Here is a 19,371-nt window from a genome sequence, read left to right as displayed (position 1 = left end):
CTACTCTACATGCACGTAATAACGTGCACATCTCGTACGTGTGCAGGATTCCAGTGAAATTACCATTTTAGTTGCAGTAAATGACTTTTACCACTTAGATCCTCAGTGCAAATGATAACAATAAGCCATGTCTTTAAAGGCAGACTACAAAAGTTTTAGTCACAGATGCGTGACTGTGATTTGTTATGATGTCACAGGTTACATTATAAAGTGACATCCCAATCAAGCAGATCTAATCGGCCACTATGATTCAAATTGACAATGATCTGCAGCAGTTTGTTTCTAATGTTTTATATAAAGTCTGACTGCATGAAATGCTAATGTGACTTATTCACATTATGGAAATATCATTGTGGATAACAGAGGTTGATGCAGTCAAACCATCAGAAGTAGAGCAAGTAGCCGAGAACTGGTCCATGTACCAAGATTGATGTGAGCTGTATTCCTTTTTTGGTTACTCTTCTAGTCTCTCTTCTCTTTCCCAGTTTTTATCCTTTTAGGCTGTTTTGCTGTATTTGCAGTGGCAACCGGTGGAATTATCCCAGCTTTCCCCTCAGTAACCCTGCCCTTCTGTCATGTAGGCACTAGGAGAGACAGGTGCTAATACAACACCGGTGGTTCATGATTTGGCAGAAAAAAACCATCCCAGAAAGTTTAGAAGCTAGTTAGCATTAGCAGCTTCCACCAACTAAAAACGCCTGAACTCAAACATAAGCGCAATAAATAAGTCTTTTATATATATATATATGTATATATATATATATATATATATATATATATATATATATGTAATTACCTTTTTTACCACATTATAATTTGCCAAAGAAGCATTTTTCCTAACAACTGCAGGTCTTCTGAAGATGTAGCACACTTCCGGGCTATACCATTCATACTGCAATGTGATGCAAATCAACATATCAATTAGAAGCATACCACCAAAGGGAAAGCCATCCATCCATCCATCCATCCATCCATCCATCCATCCATTTTCCTAACTGTCCAGGGTTGTGGGAAGCTGGAGCCTATCCTACCAAGTATTGCATCATAAAAAGTTTAATACAAATGATAAAAAATCCAAAATCCACTCATCTTTTGGTAAAGGAGCAGAGTTTTATAGGCTTCATTAGTAATGTGGCCGTGTGAACAAAAATCTCAAATCAAATGTTGTTTTACCAGCAATGAAGCCAGTGTGGCGAAACTGCAGCTCATGATGCAACACCCTTCAGTTTCCATGGATAAGTGCATGACATATAATGCATTAACAATGAGTGAGTTATATGTTTGGAAGTCAGATACAATGAGTGATGGAAGAAATGAAAGTGGCCCACTTTCACAAACTTGCAGAATCAGAGGGAAACACATGGAGCCGTGGATTCCCTGTTGTTTTAAGGAACAGTTCACCCACAGCTTCCAGTTGATGCCAGTTTGAAAGCTGTGTCCTCCTGCTCGACAAATATTTGGTGTTTTGATAAGAGGATGATGTTTTTGGACCGGCCTTCCTCTTTTAAACAACACACAATCCCTTCTCGAACCCGACTCGTGTTCAGAACGTGTGTGATGAATGCCAGGCCTGGCTTCCCTAACGCCGCGACCAGCTGCAGTCACCTGCGTGCTGCGTTGCGCTGGCGTAAATAAATCAGCCACAGCTCGCCTATCAGTTCCCCCTCAGCTAGCAGGGCTTCAGCATTAGCATTTGGCTCTGATTATTTGCCAGGCTGTTCCCAAAATGAGCTTTCACTCCCCCACTGCGCCCTTCTATCTGAGAACGTGTCTGGCATCTCACTGTCTTCATAATCTTCAAGGATGCCTCTGCATGTTTTTATCATTCACTCTGTTGGTTTCTCATCATTTCCCTATCATTTGTGTTTTCTTTTTTCGCAAAAAAAAACAACAACTGTCTCTCTCTAAGACTTAAATGCTTCTGGTGTCAGTTGTTTGTTCACTTTGTATCCATTTCCTGCCTCTTTTGTACTCACGCTGTTCTACAACAGAATCAGTAAAGGCAACATCCTCGCTGGAGCAACACACTGCTGAACACTTGACACCAGCAAATTGAGAATACACTCAGCACTCCAGAGTTCCTCCCTCTGTCATTTGCTGACATACACCACAGTTAGTCGCCTCATATGAGCCTGTTTCGATGGACTGTCTCATCTGGAATCCACATTTGTTTCTGCTGGCTTATCCATCCTTATTGGCTTGTGCACTAATAAACTGTGAGGAAATGACGAGCTGGCTCAGACACTGTTCGGACTTTCTTCATCGGGAATTTAAATGCCTTTCAGCGAGTGTATTTCTGCAAAATCCTCCAAACACTGCAGTAAAGTCAAGTAAATGTGAAATTAACATGCATAGACTCCATTCTCTAGATAAATTAAGCTTTAAAACAAGTAAAAGCTAGAGTTAGCAGTAGGCTAGCAGCTCCGTGAGGCTATGCTTGGGTTAGCGGTGATTAGGATGCTAATGTCCTGTCCATGTTTTAACTTCATCACTTCAAAGGGTATTAATATACATAATGCATCACTGAATGTCAACTGGTATTTATTCCCCAATGCTGTTCACCAAATGACACAACGCATTGTAAAACACCAAACCTTGAATTTAGTTACAACGTTACCAAAACTAATTTTCACTATTGAACAGTTATTTTCATAAAACACACATAAGGTAGGGCACTTCAGCATATTTCATTTTATTTTAAGTGTCCTTGATCACAGAGACACTTCCGACATGCAGATCACGCCAAACGCCTTGAAATCCCGTAAGAAGAGCTTCATCCTGACAAAATGCTGCAGCATCGAGGGGATATTTCACTTTCACATTTCAACGTTGTTATAAAAACAGTGAAGTTTCTGGGAGGATGTTTTTCTTTTTTGATCTTCTGCAAACACTGTTCTGCAGCTATAAAGACAAGGCGGCTGAGTCACGGTGGAGTATCCACCACATGTGGGAAGCCAGTGCTTATGGTAGGATGGCAGCACTCTCACAGGTCATCAAAGATGTTGTCCGACTGAGGGGACTTCTTCTGTTCCAGCTTTATGCTGGCAGGGGTGACCGGTTTGCAGCTTTAGGCTGGTTTTCATCCATGTGCTGCTCAGGAAATCTACGCCTGAGCAGGACCCAGTTGCCAAGGAAACAATGGTGTTAGGGAGCTGGTTATGTGGTGAATGAGGCGATGGCTGAGTGGTGGCAGGTGTGATTGAGGCTGGGATGTCTCTCCTAATGCTTCACTGAGAGGAGATGAAAAGGCAGCGGCACAGCAGGTGAGGATTTCCAGTGTGTGCATCAACTGTGTGTGTGTTGGCTTCCTGGACTTCCTCATGTTCCGTTGAATTAAATTCCTGATCAAAGCTGCACTGTATGAAAATATTCGGGTGGTGCTTTTCGTCGTGATGGAGTTTTTCTTCTTGTCAATCCCACTTCACTGTCTTGTCTTTAAACAGTGTGTTCAATTAGAAGACATCCTCCTTTAGTTTCCCAATTTTGCTTTTATTTTTCAGATCCAAATCAGGTCCTTATAAGGATTTTAAAACGCTCTACAGAACTATTCATATTTTATTCATTCACAACCTTTCATTATCTACCATGGAGATCTAAGTGCTCCTTAAACTTTCTTCTTTTGCCAAACAAAGTGAATTTCTTTTCAAAGAACCCTGAATATTTTCATTATTTATGCCGCGTTGACTGCAAAATACTACATTTCATAGATCAGGTGGTTGAATCAACCTCTAAAACACCATGTGGCTTATTTATTTTCAGTTCATTCATTCATTCATTCATTTTCCGAACCGCTTATTCCAATTCAGGGTCGCGGGGAAGCTGGAGCCTATCCCAGCCGGCTTTGGGCGACAGGCAGGGTACACCCTGGACAGCTCGCCAGTCCATCGCAGGGTCACACAGAGAGATGAACAACCACACTCACTCCTACAGTCAATGCGTTGACTACAAAATACTACATTTCATAGATCAGGTGGTTGAATCAACCTCTAAAACACCATGTGGCTTATTTATTTTCAGTTGTATAACACAATTAATCCCAAATTGTGAAGAATGGCCTTTTGTCTTGGAGAATTTTACACAATAAGATTAGATGTTGGGTTATTTTTTATCTACTGGACATCACAGTAATGAGCTGGTAAGGGTTAAGCTGAATGTCTCGCTCAAGGACACTTTAAAGGGACAAACGGCAGTTAATTTAACTGCTTGCTGTTAAGATAGGATCTGTGATGGGACAGTCTCCACAATGATTGAGCCACCCCCTGCCTTCTAACATTAAGTTTTGCCCAGGAAATAGTAATGGGTCACAGAGGCAGGTTAGGCCCAGTGCCACGTCCCTCATTAAGTCTGGAAGGATCTGAGTCCCATGGCAATGCCGGCTGTCATTACACTTTAATCACAAGAATGAGCATAAGCAACACACACTCTCCCACAAAGTCAAAGCTGCACATGGAGCTACAGTGAAGAGGCATGAGGTGGAGCCCATATCTTCAACAGCTTGTAACTGTAGTGAAGGTGGGAATATGAATCAGCCTTAGTCTCTTTGTGTCTGAATCTCTTGTAAGCGTGTGTTCAGGTTATCGAGTGAGCTTACGGTAAATCTCCAGCACGACAGACGCCTCGGCGGTGTGACCGCTAGCGTCGGTGGCCTGACAGCGGTAGATCCCGGCATCCTCGATGATGGCGTTGTAGATGATGAGTCTGGATCGTGAGGTCTCTGTGTGGAGCGCCATTCGCCTGGAGGGAAGAATGCGCTCGCCCTGGGGGTTGTACCACTCCAGCCTGACTGGTTCACCGACGGCTGCAAACAGAAGAAAAAAGGCATATTAAACACCCTGTTTGGGAGAAATGAGCTCTATTGCTTTTACCAGGTGGGATAAAACGGGATTTTTCTGTTCTGATCTAATTACAAACATCTGACCGGTTACCTTTACAGGGATTAATTAGCATTGATTTGATGTACTTAAAAAAAAAAAGTCTGTTTGGCTGCTTTACCCTTGTTTCCTATTTGAATCAAGCAAATCATTTCTTGGGAAAAGTGTCCATATCAAATAACTGAATGAAAGGGAAAAAGAAAACAAACATAAAATAAAAAACACCTGTAAGGAAAGGAGAATAGAAAATTGGCATCACATTCAGCCATCCAGCCACATCCAGACTTTCTAATGACTTTAATATATTCCTTCACCATCGAGTTTTACCTCCCATTTTGCTTCTGCTTTTGAGCCGAGGACTGTTGCTGGAACTGGTCGAGGGAACAGACGGGCGGAAATTAAATGATCGTAAAATAATTTTGAATTTACACTGCTAATAAGTCTGTAAATGAATAGGGACATATGCAGGCTGCAAATTGCACTATTTTTCCTTAAATTACTGTTTGTGTGTACTTAACACACACGAATACAAACAGCAAATAAAGTGATGTACGGCTAGCTTCAACCCTGGCATCCTTATGTGCCCTTTGATATGAGAACTCATCTGCAAATACAATGGTGACACTGTGGAGGGCCATTTCTTGGCTCATCAATAAGCTAAAACATAGAACAAGAGCAGGGAGGAACAGAGCCAAGTACAGTTACCTAGAGAGAGAAAACAGAGAGAAATAGAGGATACACGCTGTTGCAACACAAATATCAAAGAAGGATCTTTGCATTTTCACCTGAGCAGCAAAGGGCTCATTGTTCTGCTCAACAGCTCCCAGGTGGAAGTGTAAAGGGGACGACTTGGGTAGCATTTAACATCAACATGGCGCATAAGTACATGAAGCTTAATGATGACAAATTTGCCTTTTCATGCCTGAACTTGCAGGCGCTAAGTCACACATGCTAACTCTGATCATCGTCACATCCTTGGCTTGCTACTAGTTAGCTTCAAAGCAAACAGATCTGAAGACTCGCTGCAACCCAACAGAGCCTTGTGGTTCATGTGGGCACGCACAGGAAACAAATAAGTCCCTAGAAGTGCCGTCGGGATGTTTCCTACCTGCTAGCATTACAGTGTTATCACCTCCCTGCATTATGCACTCTGCTGACAGCACAAACGCTTCTATGTTCCAGCTGATGCAGCTAGCATGGTGACAGGTCCATTTGATTCACAGATGATCTGAGAAGACACGTGCGGAGCGTGCCGGCCCGCTATGCACGCTTAGCCCGGCCTCCCTCTGTGTGTCTTTATCTTTTGCATGAATAGCTGCTCTTAAAATCTGCATAAGATGTGGCTTTATGACAAGTTCTTGGCAGGAAAGAAAGCTGAAGTCACTTACTTTTCTGAAGGTATAATGCTAATGAGGACAATGAGCCCTGCTTGTGTGGGAGATGGCAGAAAGCAGACACAGAAGCACTCCGGCTGATCACTTCTAACAGCCGTTGGAACATAGCTTAATTTCCAAATGTGCATGAAACCGAAAAGAAGAAACAAATGGACTCCATGTCGAACAGTATTTATGATTCTCTGTGGCAATGTTGAAGAAGTCTCTTCACCTCCTGCAGATGCAAGATTACGAACTACAAATACCCCCTGAGTGCTTGAATTTAGTGAGCAGAAGCCCAAACTCTCCGGCAGTACATCCCCTTAGTGGCTGGCATTGGAGCTTTGTCAGTAATGGGTTTAGGTCTCAAGGGAAGATGAAAGCAAGAAAAGACAGATCTGAGATGGAAGGGAACCTCACTGCTCAGCATGCATGATGTCAAAAGGATCTACCTCTCTTCATCTCTTCACTAGTTGGTCCAGGGGGGATGTTTTGTAGGTCTACTGGGACAACCAGCACGACCTTTCTTGCCGTGATTATCTGAGCAAAACCACAGAGAAACGACATTTCCTGGATCTTGTTTGGCTAGCGACAATGGTTTCGATGTCAGCTCTGTTTTCTGCCTCAGCCAACGGTTGCTTTGGCTCTCTGCCATCTCCTTCACACGGGAGGTCAAACACACACCTAAACACCATTTTATCCACCTCCTTACGTGGGCACAGGGCACAGGAATGTTGAATGCAAAACTGAGCACCCCTGAAATATACTTCCGCAATTAAGTGCTTGTTTTCAGTGATTGCTCAGATTTATGGGGAAGTTTTTGTTGACACTGTTGCCATGGTGATGGTAAGTAGTTTGTATTATTTTTTGACAATGGGCCTTAGGTGCAAACCACTGAAGAAACAAAGCAAAAAAAAAAAAAAAAGCAAAAAAAAGAACACAGAAAGGTTTATATAAACAACAGCAAAGCGCGTATTTCAGTAAATACACAAAAATGTCCAGAAAAAAAACAACAACACAAGGATCCTTATAATCACCAGATCAAACCCCAGCAGTGTGATGATGGGAGATGTCAGGACTGTCATCTTACTGGGCATTCACAGAGAACATGAGACTGTGTGTGTGTAAGAAAATGAAAGGGGCTGTGTTCACAGCAGTGTGTTGTTATTTCAGCTTCCACTGAGATGATGGAATGTCATCCAGGGGGTCCAATTTGCATAAAAGATCTACTAGGAGGCCATGATACAGTGGAAGCTGAAGTGAGTTAGATTCCTATAAAGATTTCAAACATTATATTGCTGCTCTGCCTTCTGATTCTGCAGGATTTCTGCCTCACAGTTATGGCTTTAGCATGTAAAAGATGGACGTAGCCTCCATGAGCTGAATAGCAGCGTCACGTGTGCCGCCTCTCCAGGAAAGTACAAAAATGGGCAAAGTGGTAAAACAGTAGAGCATGGGGGTGAATGACTGATGTCTATCAAACTCTGACCTGCCTGTAGCTAACAGCTTACCAGGCTAACCCGGAGCTAATGGAGGTAGAAAGGCTAAAGCTAAATTACACCGTTAGCAGGCTAAAAACTGCTGTTGTGCTACATGCTGCCTTCATGCAGCGGGATATCTGGTACCAGTCAATCAAAGGGACACAGCCCTAATTATTGCTAATGGTTAATAGCATATGGGAACACCATCTTTTACAGGACACCATTTCTCAGTATGTGATTGATAACTTGGAACTATAGAAAAGATTTTTCCTGACCTTGAAAAAAACACAGCTGAAGCTCACCAAGAATTTCTCAATCAGAGATAGAAGTAAAAGAGAGGGAAAGGTAATTAAAGACAACAGGTGACAGCTGTCATGTGGCGTACATGCTAAGCAGCATCATAAAGCAGAATGTCACATTCATTGTCATGATAGCACAGTTAGCCTTGGATGGTGTGTGCTTTTTTTGAAGGCTTAATTTTAGACATCTCTTTTAGATGTCACAGTATTACTCATGCAGGTAAAAGAAAAAAAAAAGTACTACCATTACTATTATCATTATTTATTTTTTGTTAAAACACTAAATTATTTCTATTTAGGCTAATCATGTTTGCAACCATCTAGGAAAATAAATATAATAAATATGACATAAATATGACACTGAGGCCCCAGATTGGCCAATAATCATTTTCAGTGACATAGATCAAATAAACAATTGTGCTTTGGTCATTCTTTAAAAAGAACCAGTCATAAAAGTACAAGAAGGCTTTTGTTTGACCATTAAAAAAAAAAAAAAAAAATCAAGACCTTTAGAAACATTTAGCAGACTGAGGTAGTTACTCAATACTTCACCGTTTAATTTAAACAAAACATTTTTGCAGAAAAATATTTCGCAACAGAAGTTTGCAAAACTAAATCTAAACAACCTTCAGACATTTTGGAAAGAAAAGTCCTGTAGACCAATGACTTAAACATTGTCTACGTTGTCATGAGGAAATAAAAAAAACAATTTCCATTGCTGGGGACATTGAAGGATTGATTGAGTAAGCTGTTGGAGCCATGAGCAGAGTGAACATCTCGCTGGTTTAGGGAGAAACATGTTCACTAAACATCATGCAGTGTGTGAACAAAGCCTGAAGATGATTCTACAACCATTTGATGTTCCTAACTATGACAAAAAATCTGTACGTCCACCTTGCAATCAGTTTTAAAAGGTGCATCATCATCTACATGTGAATGTTTTTAACAAATCACACAGAAAATGTTTTTTTGATTAAACTTTCAACGAAATATTAATATTTAACATTATGTTTCTCTGCCTTCCTGTTCGTTGCCGCAGCTTTTAGCCAAGCGATAAAATGGGTAAAATACTTAGAGAAAACTATTTTCTCAGGGCAACTTGCCTCTAGTTCTGCAGCTGCGGTCATCCATTTTTCTGTCACCCTTTCACTTACTGTGTTGCTTTTGTCTTCCTTACCTCCAGTACTTTACCTTTTTGCCCCTCTCCAACTCCACCACAGCCTCTATTCAGCCCATTACAGCACAAATCCAGTCAGTTTTTACAGATAAAGAAAAGTTAAAGAAAAAGTAGTTTTTTGTCAAAAGGTTGAATGAAAGAAAGTGAGTTGCAGGGAACCTCATACATTTCCCCAAAAGTAAAGGTGAAAGTGATTCAAACATGGATTTAATTAAATGCCATAAATTGCACAAATAAATATTTAACATTAAATAACAATATTAATAAAAAGAAGAGGTTACAGTCCAATAATCCAGTGGAGACTGGTTTTATGTAGAGTTTTACATGAATGAACAGCAGCAGCTCACCTGTGATCAACAATGGGAGTGTAAAACAAGTGTGTCATATCAGTAAAAGCTTCCCAATAAGCTGCTAATATAAACGTGACATGTTCAGTCAGCAATAACAAATTAGTTTAGTGTGTTATTTGGTTTAGAAAAAAAACTTTTTAAAAAAAACACATCTCTGTTGTGAGTAAATGTTAATCAGGTTAGCTCTCCATCCTAGGTCATATGCAGCCTTGATTCAGTGTATAATATGGAATAATTAGGTGCAGATAAGCAAAAGTTTAAGGGGATAGATAGATAGCTGTGTTTATCGGAAGTGCTCCACCTGAGTGTGTCTGATAGTAATAAAACTGGAAAAACAAACAGAAAGTTGAAATCTTTTGTAAGTCCAGTCAATGACTTTGGTTAGTTGGTTGGTCAACAATCCTGATTAAACTAATGTCACTTTAATTTTTTATACATGGCAAATAAATTTGAAGCCTCAACTCTAAATTCAAAAAGTTGGGATGTTGTGAGAGATGTAAATAAAATTAGAAAGCAATGATTTGTGAATCTCATTAATCCATATCTTGTTTTCCTCTTATAACATGCACAACCAATCAGATGTTGAAACCGAGCGATAAAGTAGAAAACCATTCTGTGGCAAAAGGATTGAATAGTTTGAATTTTTTTTTTGGAAATAATGAACAACACATCCTGCAGACTAAAGAGGAGAGGGAGCATCCAGCTTGTTATGAGCCTGCATCTCTGATGGGATGGGGTTGCGTTGGTGCCGATGGCGTGGGCAGCTTCCACATCTGTGAAGCTCCATCTATGCTGAAAAGTATATAGCCTAGATGTGCTGGAGTCACATCTGCTCTGATCCAGACAATGTTGCTTTATGGGAAGGCCTTGCAAACCTCAGCAAGACTAGACCATTCCATCGCAACAGCATGGTCCCCCTGCCTTCGAAGCATTGTGAAAGGTCCAATACAGCAACCCAAGGTCCATGACCGGATAATCCTGCATCAGACAGGAACAGAACTACATTCCCCTCCTAAAACTCCAGCAACTGGTCTTCCTTCCCAGACGTTTAGATGCTGCTGTCCATTGAAGAGGCGGGTCCTACACATGATAACCATTGCCATTGCCAACCATCTTTCAACTCCTTTTGCTTCCATCCATTCGAAAATAAGCTAATATTTCCCATGTCATCGTAAAATACCTGAATTTTAACATCCAATATGTTGTTTATCTTCTTTTAGAAATAAAATAAGGTTTTATAAGATTTGCAAGTCATTGAGTTATCTTTTTATTCACATATAAATGACAAAACAAGCCTAATGATTATATCCAAATTCACTTTCCCTCTGTCCTCACAATCAGCTCAAACCCAACAAACCCAATCAGTTTCACTGGCCTTCTGCTTTTTGCTGCCGACGGTTTCGTCCTGCTTTTCCCCCATTCGGCAGAGGTGATTGTGAATGTGGTAAAGAGCCGAGTTAGTGTGGCTGCCTCTGGTGAAAAAAAGCCAAAAGAAACACTTTTTGCCGTGAATGGTACTCCACTCCAACCTCTGACTTCTTCTCACATCTCAGCTTTTCACAGCAAAAACTTTTACCTTTGCTGTTAAATTGCTGCCGATTTAATTCAATTCACTTCCACTTTACCCCCCCCCCCCCCCCCCCCCCCCCCCCCCTTCCTCATTCTATCCATCTCAGCACACCTCCTCACCCTTCAGATGATCCTCCCACTGTGCCTCTCTACCATCCTAGCTGTTAGCCCACGCTGAGTGGGTTGGCAGGAGAGAAGCGGTAACCAGCAGGAGGCGGATCATACCTGCCAGAGTGTGTGGCCACCCCGCTGAGCCACCGGGCCATCGGGTTTTCTCGGCTAAAGTGACAATATGACGTTCAGAGGCAGGGACAATAAAAAGCAGGAACCGAGGGGCAGTGATGTAGGATGCAGGTCAAACAGGAACTCAACACATAGATGGGACACTTGGGCTGTGCAATGTGAGCATCTGCTGCTTCTCTGACCTGCATCACACCCACACACTTTCACTACACACAAACACAACAACAGTGTGGCATCTGTACCTGTGCAGATAAAGAACTTGGACTCTCCAACGCTTAACTCCACTTTGTTCAAGGATATGGACACCTGCAGGGCAGCTGCAAAAGAGAAAAAAAAAGAGGAATGATTAGTTACAACAGTACCAACAACAAGAAGATATTTAATCTTTCGTTTTGCTGAATGGACTCAGCCGGTGGCTTCTTCTGCACAGACCGATGTCCCTCTTTGTACCAAATCCACCTCTATTTACTGCTTATGTCTCGTTCTATATGTGCAAAAGTCTTGAGGCCCATCTTCCTTCTTTGTATATTTACAGAAAAACAGAAAACTGTTGCATTTTCCCTTTTAAACATGGGGAAACTTTAATTTCAATGAGAAATCTTTGATATTATCGGCATATTGATACTATTGGCATACCGATATTATCGGCCGATATTAACATTCAAATACAATATCGTAAATTATCGGTTTCAGATTTTACTTTGTTAATGACACAATATCTACATATTATATATCAAACTCTTCAGCTAAGCCTCCTCTAACTGACAATGACAAAAGATATATCATGTATTGTTTATGTTGACTGAACAGAACTGAAAGCCTTAAAGTGCTGCTTCTAAGCCCCCCCAAATGCTGCAGTACAATGAGGGCTCCAGCATTGTGCAAAATGAAAGTCAGTGTGCCACCAAAACAAGACAAAAGCACTGAGTTAAATCAGAAGTGTATATAGTGTTGCTTTAAGACTGCTTGAAGCTAAAACCTCAAGAAATAAAGCATTTGTACAATACTGTAAATAAGAACATTCTTAGACATAAGACTATTGCAAGCTAACACTTTTTTCTACAAAAAGATAAAGATTTTTAATCAGCTTTTAATGACATTGGCAGTTCTTTCCCCTGAGAACAAAGAGAGCTATTCCTCCATACAAAGCTCAGAGGCAGATCGGTTGTCATGAGGCAGAGAGCTGTTTTCAGTTATCTTTGTCGACTGTACATGAAATGGAAAAACAGTGTGGTAGAAGTATTCAAAAGCTGAGAAAGTGAACGATAATACTCATGCAAGACTTTTTTCTGTCAGAAATCCATGTTGAAAAACCTTCTGGAAGAAAACATTCACTTCAGTCACAGTTAAAATGGGGAGAAAACCATTGCAGGTGGGGTAGCACTGGGGCCAAATTTACAGAGTCAAACTATAATCAAAAGCTATTTGTCTGCACCGGCCTTTTGTCTGTGCCACTATAATGCCACACAATAGGTGTTCTAGTGAAGACTTTTGAGGTTGAAGTGAAAGGCAACTATCTGAATAGGAGTTTGATAGCTGACATGAAAATTCGGAAAGAGGAGAGAATAAGGGCAGTAAAAGAGAAGAGATGCAGACAAAGGGAACAGGTGAATTTCAACAAGGTGAAGTGAAGAATGAACCTGGATGTTTAATGTGATGTGTGATGATTGACAGCTCATTGGGGAGGCCAGAGCCTTTGGACACAGTGGTAGTCACATCACATCATTGACTGAAACTAGATATTTAAGCCTGCTGTATCTCAGCTATTCATTTTCTCCCCTTGAAGCTGCAAGTCATTATCCGCATCCAACCAAACAGACACACACACACACACACACACACACACACACACACACACACACACACACAGACAACCTGAAATATAATATTTGAATGGATGTTAATTCCCTCTCCAACACTGGGAACTTAATAGTACAGCTCTGGGTGCCTGTCAATATTCGAGGAAATGATGAAATCATTATTTGCTGCTTCTCAGGGGAGGATGGCTGCAGCTTAGAGCAGCATCACACTCGTGATGCTCCCCAGCAATTATCACTGTCAGCCATCTGTTGTGACCCCAGACTGCCTATAGATGGCAGTACAGGGGCACTGACACACGCTAAGGTATAGAAGCTGCTTTGCCTATACATATGATCATTTATATTGTGCAGGTGGTCAGTAGCATTACAAAGATGAAATGTATGCTGATATAGGACACATATATGCTTTCACACATTAAAATAATGTGACATTGTATCGTAGAGCACACATTTATGGTGACATGTTTATGCTGACAGTTTTAGATTAGCTAGATTCAGAAGACTTGCATAAAAAATTAACTTACATGACGAAGCAATATTTTTATGCATTGCAAGAAAAGCATTCTAAAATAATCTTTTGACTTATATTTGACATATTAACATAAACATGTAATTTATTTAAACAAAATTTTGGTGCATCCTCAAAGGAAGACACAGTCATGCTCATACACGTACATGCATTGATTCAAATGAATGCAAATGTGTTCTCGGGTTGATTAATCATGTCTACTTAACCCCGTGTCCTTCCTCTCGGCCTGCCTCTAACTTAAGGCACATTCCAATCAGTAGTTCAAAGGTTTTCAATTATTAATTGATCCTGGACCATTCATGGTGTGTGTGATTGATCACGTAATAAGTTTGCACTCAAAAACCAACAGGCAGAAGAAAAATAGCCTGAATCTTTTCTGTACTGCTGAAGTCACTGGTGTGAATCGAATAATTAAGTTCATCCTGGAAAAAATAAATAAATAAATAAAATAAAATTGATGTTTAGTTGGCATTTTTATACTAAAGCACACATCACACGTTCTCCACAGGCAGTGCACATCGGCATTTTAATAAGAATGCTAACAGAATTTGAAATAGGACATGGGACACGAAAATGAGTTTTTCTCAATGCTGTCTTGCCTGAAGGGGACACAAAGAGACATGCTAATTATATCAGTCTTTAGGCATGGACTGTTCCAACAGGCTTATTATTCAGGTTGGGTCAATATGTTTTGAGCCTCGTAGCAACTCTCAGCTCCAGTTATTAGCTCTACTGAGAGGAGCAGGAGACAAGCAAAATAAGACAGCCAAGAAAGCAAATGATTTCCAGTTGTTAGGTGTCAAAGATGCTCATTATGTTGTGGGATTTTAGCTTCCCCAGCAGCAATATACGAATAACTGCAACATTAGGGAAATGTAAAAAAAAAAAAAAGAAAAAGGAAAAGCAATGCTAACAACTTGCTAGCTTAAATCGTAAAACTGGTTCAGTATTAATGAAGTTGTAATTAGGTGAACTGTTTTTAAGGAGAATTTTTATACAACTTCTGTCTGTTTTTTTAAAACAAAAAAAAATTAGTTGCTAATTTCTTCCTTTACTAGTAGCTTATTTGGCTAATCTGAAACAATGCTAGTATTAAGCTTAGTTAAAACCTTTTTTTTTTTTTATGATAATGTTACTGTAGATAGCCTCTCTAAACTATAACATTTTAAACATTTGCCATTTACATTACAGGGATACTTTTAAAACACATGGTTATGTTGATCAACTTAAGCTAAAATAAGTTTGAACAAAGAGTATTTTATTGTACAAAATAAATTCCTATTGACACATTTAAGTTGTCTGGTGGATCTATTTCATTTATCCAGTAGTAGTTCTTATAATTTCCATGTGTTTATGATTTAAGGTTGCAAGAAAGTAAATGTATCAGCTCTATTATATTAAATTAGAACTAATGAAACGTTTTGATACGGCGCACTAAGAAAGAAAATTCATACCTGCAGATTTAATTAGTGACCGAAGCACTTTCTTGTGCTTGGAATGTTACCATGTGTGATCCGGCTCTGTTTGAGACATTATCCTTGTTCCATTACATGCATAGGAGTAACAAATAATTTTTAAGAAAAAATAAGTTTTGAGTCATTACCTGTAATACATTTTTCCCACTGCTATTCTCTTATCAACTGGTGTGTGTTTTGTATGCTAGATGTACTTTGAGCAGAAGGATACAGCCAATTGCTTGATTGACAAAGAAGAATATGTCCAATCAAGTGAGGTATGTAGTTTTATAATCCTGTGTTCTATTAAAAACAAGCTTTAATAATTCCATAAGCACGCAATAAAATAAAAAAAAAATCCCTTGTACATCGAAAAGAGGAAGAAAGTTTAAGCAGATATATGTTTCCTGTATCCCTTTATTTCTCTGGATGAGATGGAGGATTAACGTTTATTGTGTGTATGTGTACATTTATTTAGACACAGAGCATCCTCCTGAGGATGAAATATACTGCTTCAATTGTGTGTGAATCCCACCACCCCCCAACCGGAACCATAAAGACAGGGAGTGGAACACAAATGTAGACCAAGAGCAAAAGACAGCAGGAGATAACATACTAATTACAGTCAGCATTCTTTAAAGCTTAAACATCCCTTAGGCAAATTGTGGAGCAAAGTACAAGAGGACAGTAATAGTGAGAATCTGTTGGCAAAAAACAATGTAATTTTCACAATTATATTTTAGGGTGTAGAGTTGTTTGAAAATTTAAAAGGTTGTGCCTCTTTTGTATTTTATCAACCCTTTGTTTCTGACTTATTTCTACAGCAGCCCAAAATAGCCAAACAGTTATGGGTTGTCACTTGGTTGCATTCTCCATTATTGTCACAAGATGTCCCCATATCCTTCTTATGCAGTAAAATATCGTATCACTTAGAGGTTAGGCTGAAATTACAATGGAATTGTTGCAACAATGGTATTGAAAACATGAAAATATTCGATATATTAAGTGCAAATAAACCTATACTACATAAAAGGTGGCAATCACAAAAATAGAGATCACAGAATATAGACTCTACAAGAGCTTCATTTGTGTCCTTTACTATCACGCACCAGGTTGTAAGATGCAAATTCTAAAAAAGTGTAAGATGACCACATTTAAATCCATAGGGCGATGCAATTAGGAATAACAATCTCAGTTCCAACCAAATTTTAACTTTTGGCTAATAAGGTTGATTTATGCTCATCACTGAAGATGGATGCGCAGAAAGATGGACACACAGACAGATGGACGGTTTTGTCCGTCTTCTGCATCAGGTATGCATGGAATTTGATCCATTCTCCTGGAATTTAATGATTACTCAGTTTGTGCAGAAAACTGAACAATACCACTGGAAAATGTGGCGACTTATTGAGTTGTACACAGTGAAAGCAAGAAGCCAGAGAAGAAGAAAGGGAACAAGAAAAAGACAAAGCCGTACAAACTGCCAAATAAAAAGTTCCTGAAAAAGACACAAAAGAAGTTTGGAACAGCAAAAAGAAAAACAAAAAAAGGTTGTTTTATTTATCTTCTTCTGGTGTTTTTGGGACAGTTGTAAGTGACTTTAAAGTGGTCCATTACTGCTACCTACCAATCTCAAAACATGAACATAAACTCCAAAATCAACACTGCTCACTAGTGGATGAACTGACTTAAGAACTAAAAAGACGCATGGAAGTATGATAGCGGCAATGTAAGAAAATGTTTGAAATGTCCTTGTTTATGTATTTAAGGGGATGTTAAAGGACCCACGTACTAAAAGTCCCTGTGCTGGTTAAAGATATGGGGCGGCTGGCTAAGAACTGTATAGCTCAAAAGCACATGCATTGAGGTGCAGTCATACCCACGTTGTCCGTCACAACGTTGGACATAGTCTAGTATTACCAACTACACAGAACGTGTGTGAACTCTTTCTTTAATAGGGTATTACGACAGTGCTTCACCATTACACAACATTTAGTGATTTGTTTCCTTTAAGTTCTGCATGGCAGCTGATCCATTGAACTTGCATCTTTTGGTTTTTTTTGGCTTAAACTAAACTTGCATAATCAAGTTGATTTATGAAAAAAAAAAATGGCCAAGTCAAAAACTTCCACCTTTGTCATGCTTCCTACATCTTTATGAACGATTTCTGTAGTGCGAGAGGTATTTTGTCTAGTAGACTATCTAGCACAATGGGATGTTTATAGTAACAGTTTTAAGGTGGGTATATTAACTGAAGTAGCTCTGGATTTAAGGCTTGACGACACATTATAGCCAAAATCACCATACAGCCCTCTTCCCATGATGTATCTGCTTGATATAATTTTCCTAACTCATTAATATTTCTGGTTATGTACATGCAAACACAGTGGATTGCAACTTTCCATATATAGCAAATGAAACTGTTTTAGCCATTTACAGTTTATCCACTCCTCTCTGAGTTGCAACATGCTCTAGCTTTCATTCTTTAACTGACTAAATAAGCTTACAGTGACCTTTTTGTTTGGGTCACTGCTTGTACTTCCTTTGATCAATTGTGGTTTCCACTACTTACCAGAGGACCATTGAGTTGCATCCCATTAAACAGTCATGTGAATGGCTCAGTATTTTCTTAAGATTTACAAAAATGGTGCAGTGCATTTCTTCCCATCTAGGATAGCAGCTTCATGAAGGATAATGATCATGCTGAATTTGTGAAATAGTTGTTTCCAAAATGACCTGTGTGTTCATCTCAAGCTGTCTGAAAATCTGTACCGTACGTCAATCTGTTATCCCGAGACCCCAGTTTTCTTTCATATATACCTGTCCCTCAACATAACGAGCCTTCTTTCATGCTGCAGAGGAGAAGAGAAAGCGGTAGAAAGCTGGCTCCACTCAGCCAACCATATCCAATTGTTTCGACATACAGTATGAGGTCACGTGTACAGTGTCAAGCACGACCCAAAGCTACCTATTATCTTCCCACTCTCCCACACACCTTCGCTGTATCTCTGCTTTTGCTCACCAACTGCTTTGCGATTTATGTCTTTGTCCTTAAGCCTCTTAAGCCCGAAGCTGCAGTGGCCATGATGGACCTCACCAATCATAAACACACACACACACACACACGTGTATTGATGCAGCAACATGCAAATCTGCAGATGTTTGGTGTCAGGCAGATGTGCATTTTTTCTTTGCTAATTAGCATGAAGAGGCAATTCAATCTTATAAAGCAGGTGGTGAAAATGACAGGATTTGTTTGTTTCCACCACTCTCTCTTTGTGTCCCTGTATCCCAAAAAACAGAGAAAACCTAAAAACCTGTTAATAAAGTGTATTTATTTGTGTTCAGTTCAGGTTCCTACTGTTACCTTTTGCTTTTTTTTTTAATTGGGCCGATAACCACGCAGTAAACAAAATATGCATGCAAAAAAAGGACACCTGAAGCACATAAAGCACTGCTGAGATCATAAGCTCTAGAGGCCTAATCAGCTGGGTTTTTTTCATGGTGATGTTTGTGGTTTCCTTTTTTTTTCTGTCTGAACACAACATTCATTCAGCTGTTTGGCTTGTAAGAATGCAAATAGGTCATCAAAGTCTGCAAAAATGACATTTCTTAAAGTACTGAATCATATTCCATCCATCCATCCTTCCATCTTATCCGGGGTCGGGTCGCGGGGGCAGCAGCCTAAGCAGGGAAGCTCAGACTTCCCTCTCCCCAGCCACATTTGCCAACTCTGCGGGGGGGATCCCGAGGCGTTCCCAGGCCAGCCAAGAGATGTAATCCCTCCAGCGTGTCCTGGGTCTTCCCCGGGGTCTCCTCCCCGAGGGACGTGCCTGGAACACCTCACCAGGGAGGCGTCCAGGAGGCATCCTGACCAGATGCCCGAGCCACCTCAACTGGTTCCTCTCGATGCTATCTGTCTCGATGAATCATATTCTTATCCTCTAAATGCTGATTGTGACACTATTTCTTACATTATTTGCATTATTTCTTTGATACTGTCCACCATTTGCATTTATGGAACTAATGAACATCTTACATCAAAGCGCCAAACACTTAATACCACAAATCTATGTAACTATGGAAAACATACTGCACATAATAACGATAAAGCCTACAGCAAGGTCAAATGCTTCTAAGCTGTTTTTTTTGTTTGTTTTTTTTGTTGGAATGGGTCTAAAATTGACAATTATTACTTACATAGT

At 39.9% G+C, this 19,371-nt stretch overlaps 1 protein-coding gene across 1 annotated transcript in view; it reads right to left on the bottom strand.

Annotated features, from left to right (window-relative positions):
• Positions 1-19,371, bottom strand: part of ncam2 (neural cell adhesion molecule 2) — a gene marked incomplete at both ends in the record, with an annotated part of 361,006 nt that overhangs the window by 114,471 nt on the left and 227,164 nt on the right. The window contains 2 exons of the mRNA XM_079263891.1: positions 4,592-4,798; positions 11,606-11,680. Of these exons, the coding sequence (XP_079120017.1) occupies positions 4,592-4,798; positions 11,606-11,680 (282 nt within the window). The remainder of the gene's footprint in view (positions 1-4,591; positions 4,799-11,605; positions 11,681-19,371) is intronic.

This window comes from Telmatherina bonti, assembly GCF_933228915.1.
Source record: "Telmatherina bonti genome assembly, chromosome: 24".
NCBI lineage: Eukaryota > Metazoa > Chordata > Actinopteri > Atheriniformes > Telmatherinidae > Telmatherina > Telmatherina bonti.
The sequence above is the reverse complement of the archived record's forward strand: the minus strand, read 5'-3'. Positions and strand labels throughout refer to the sequence as shown.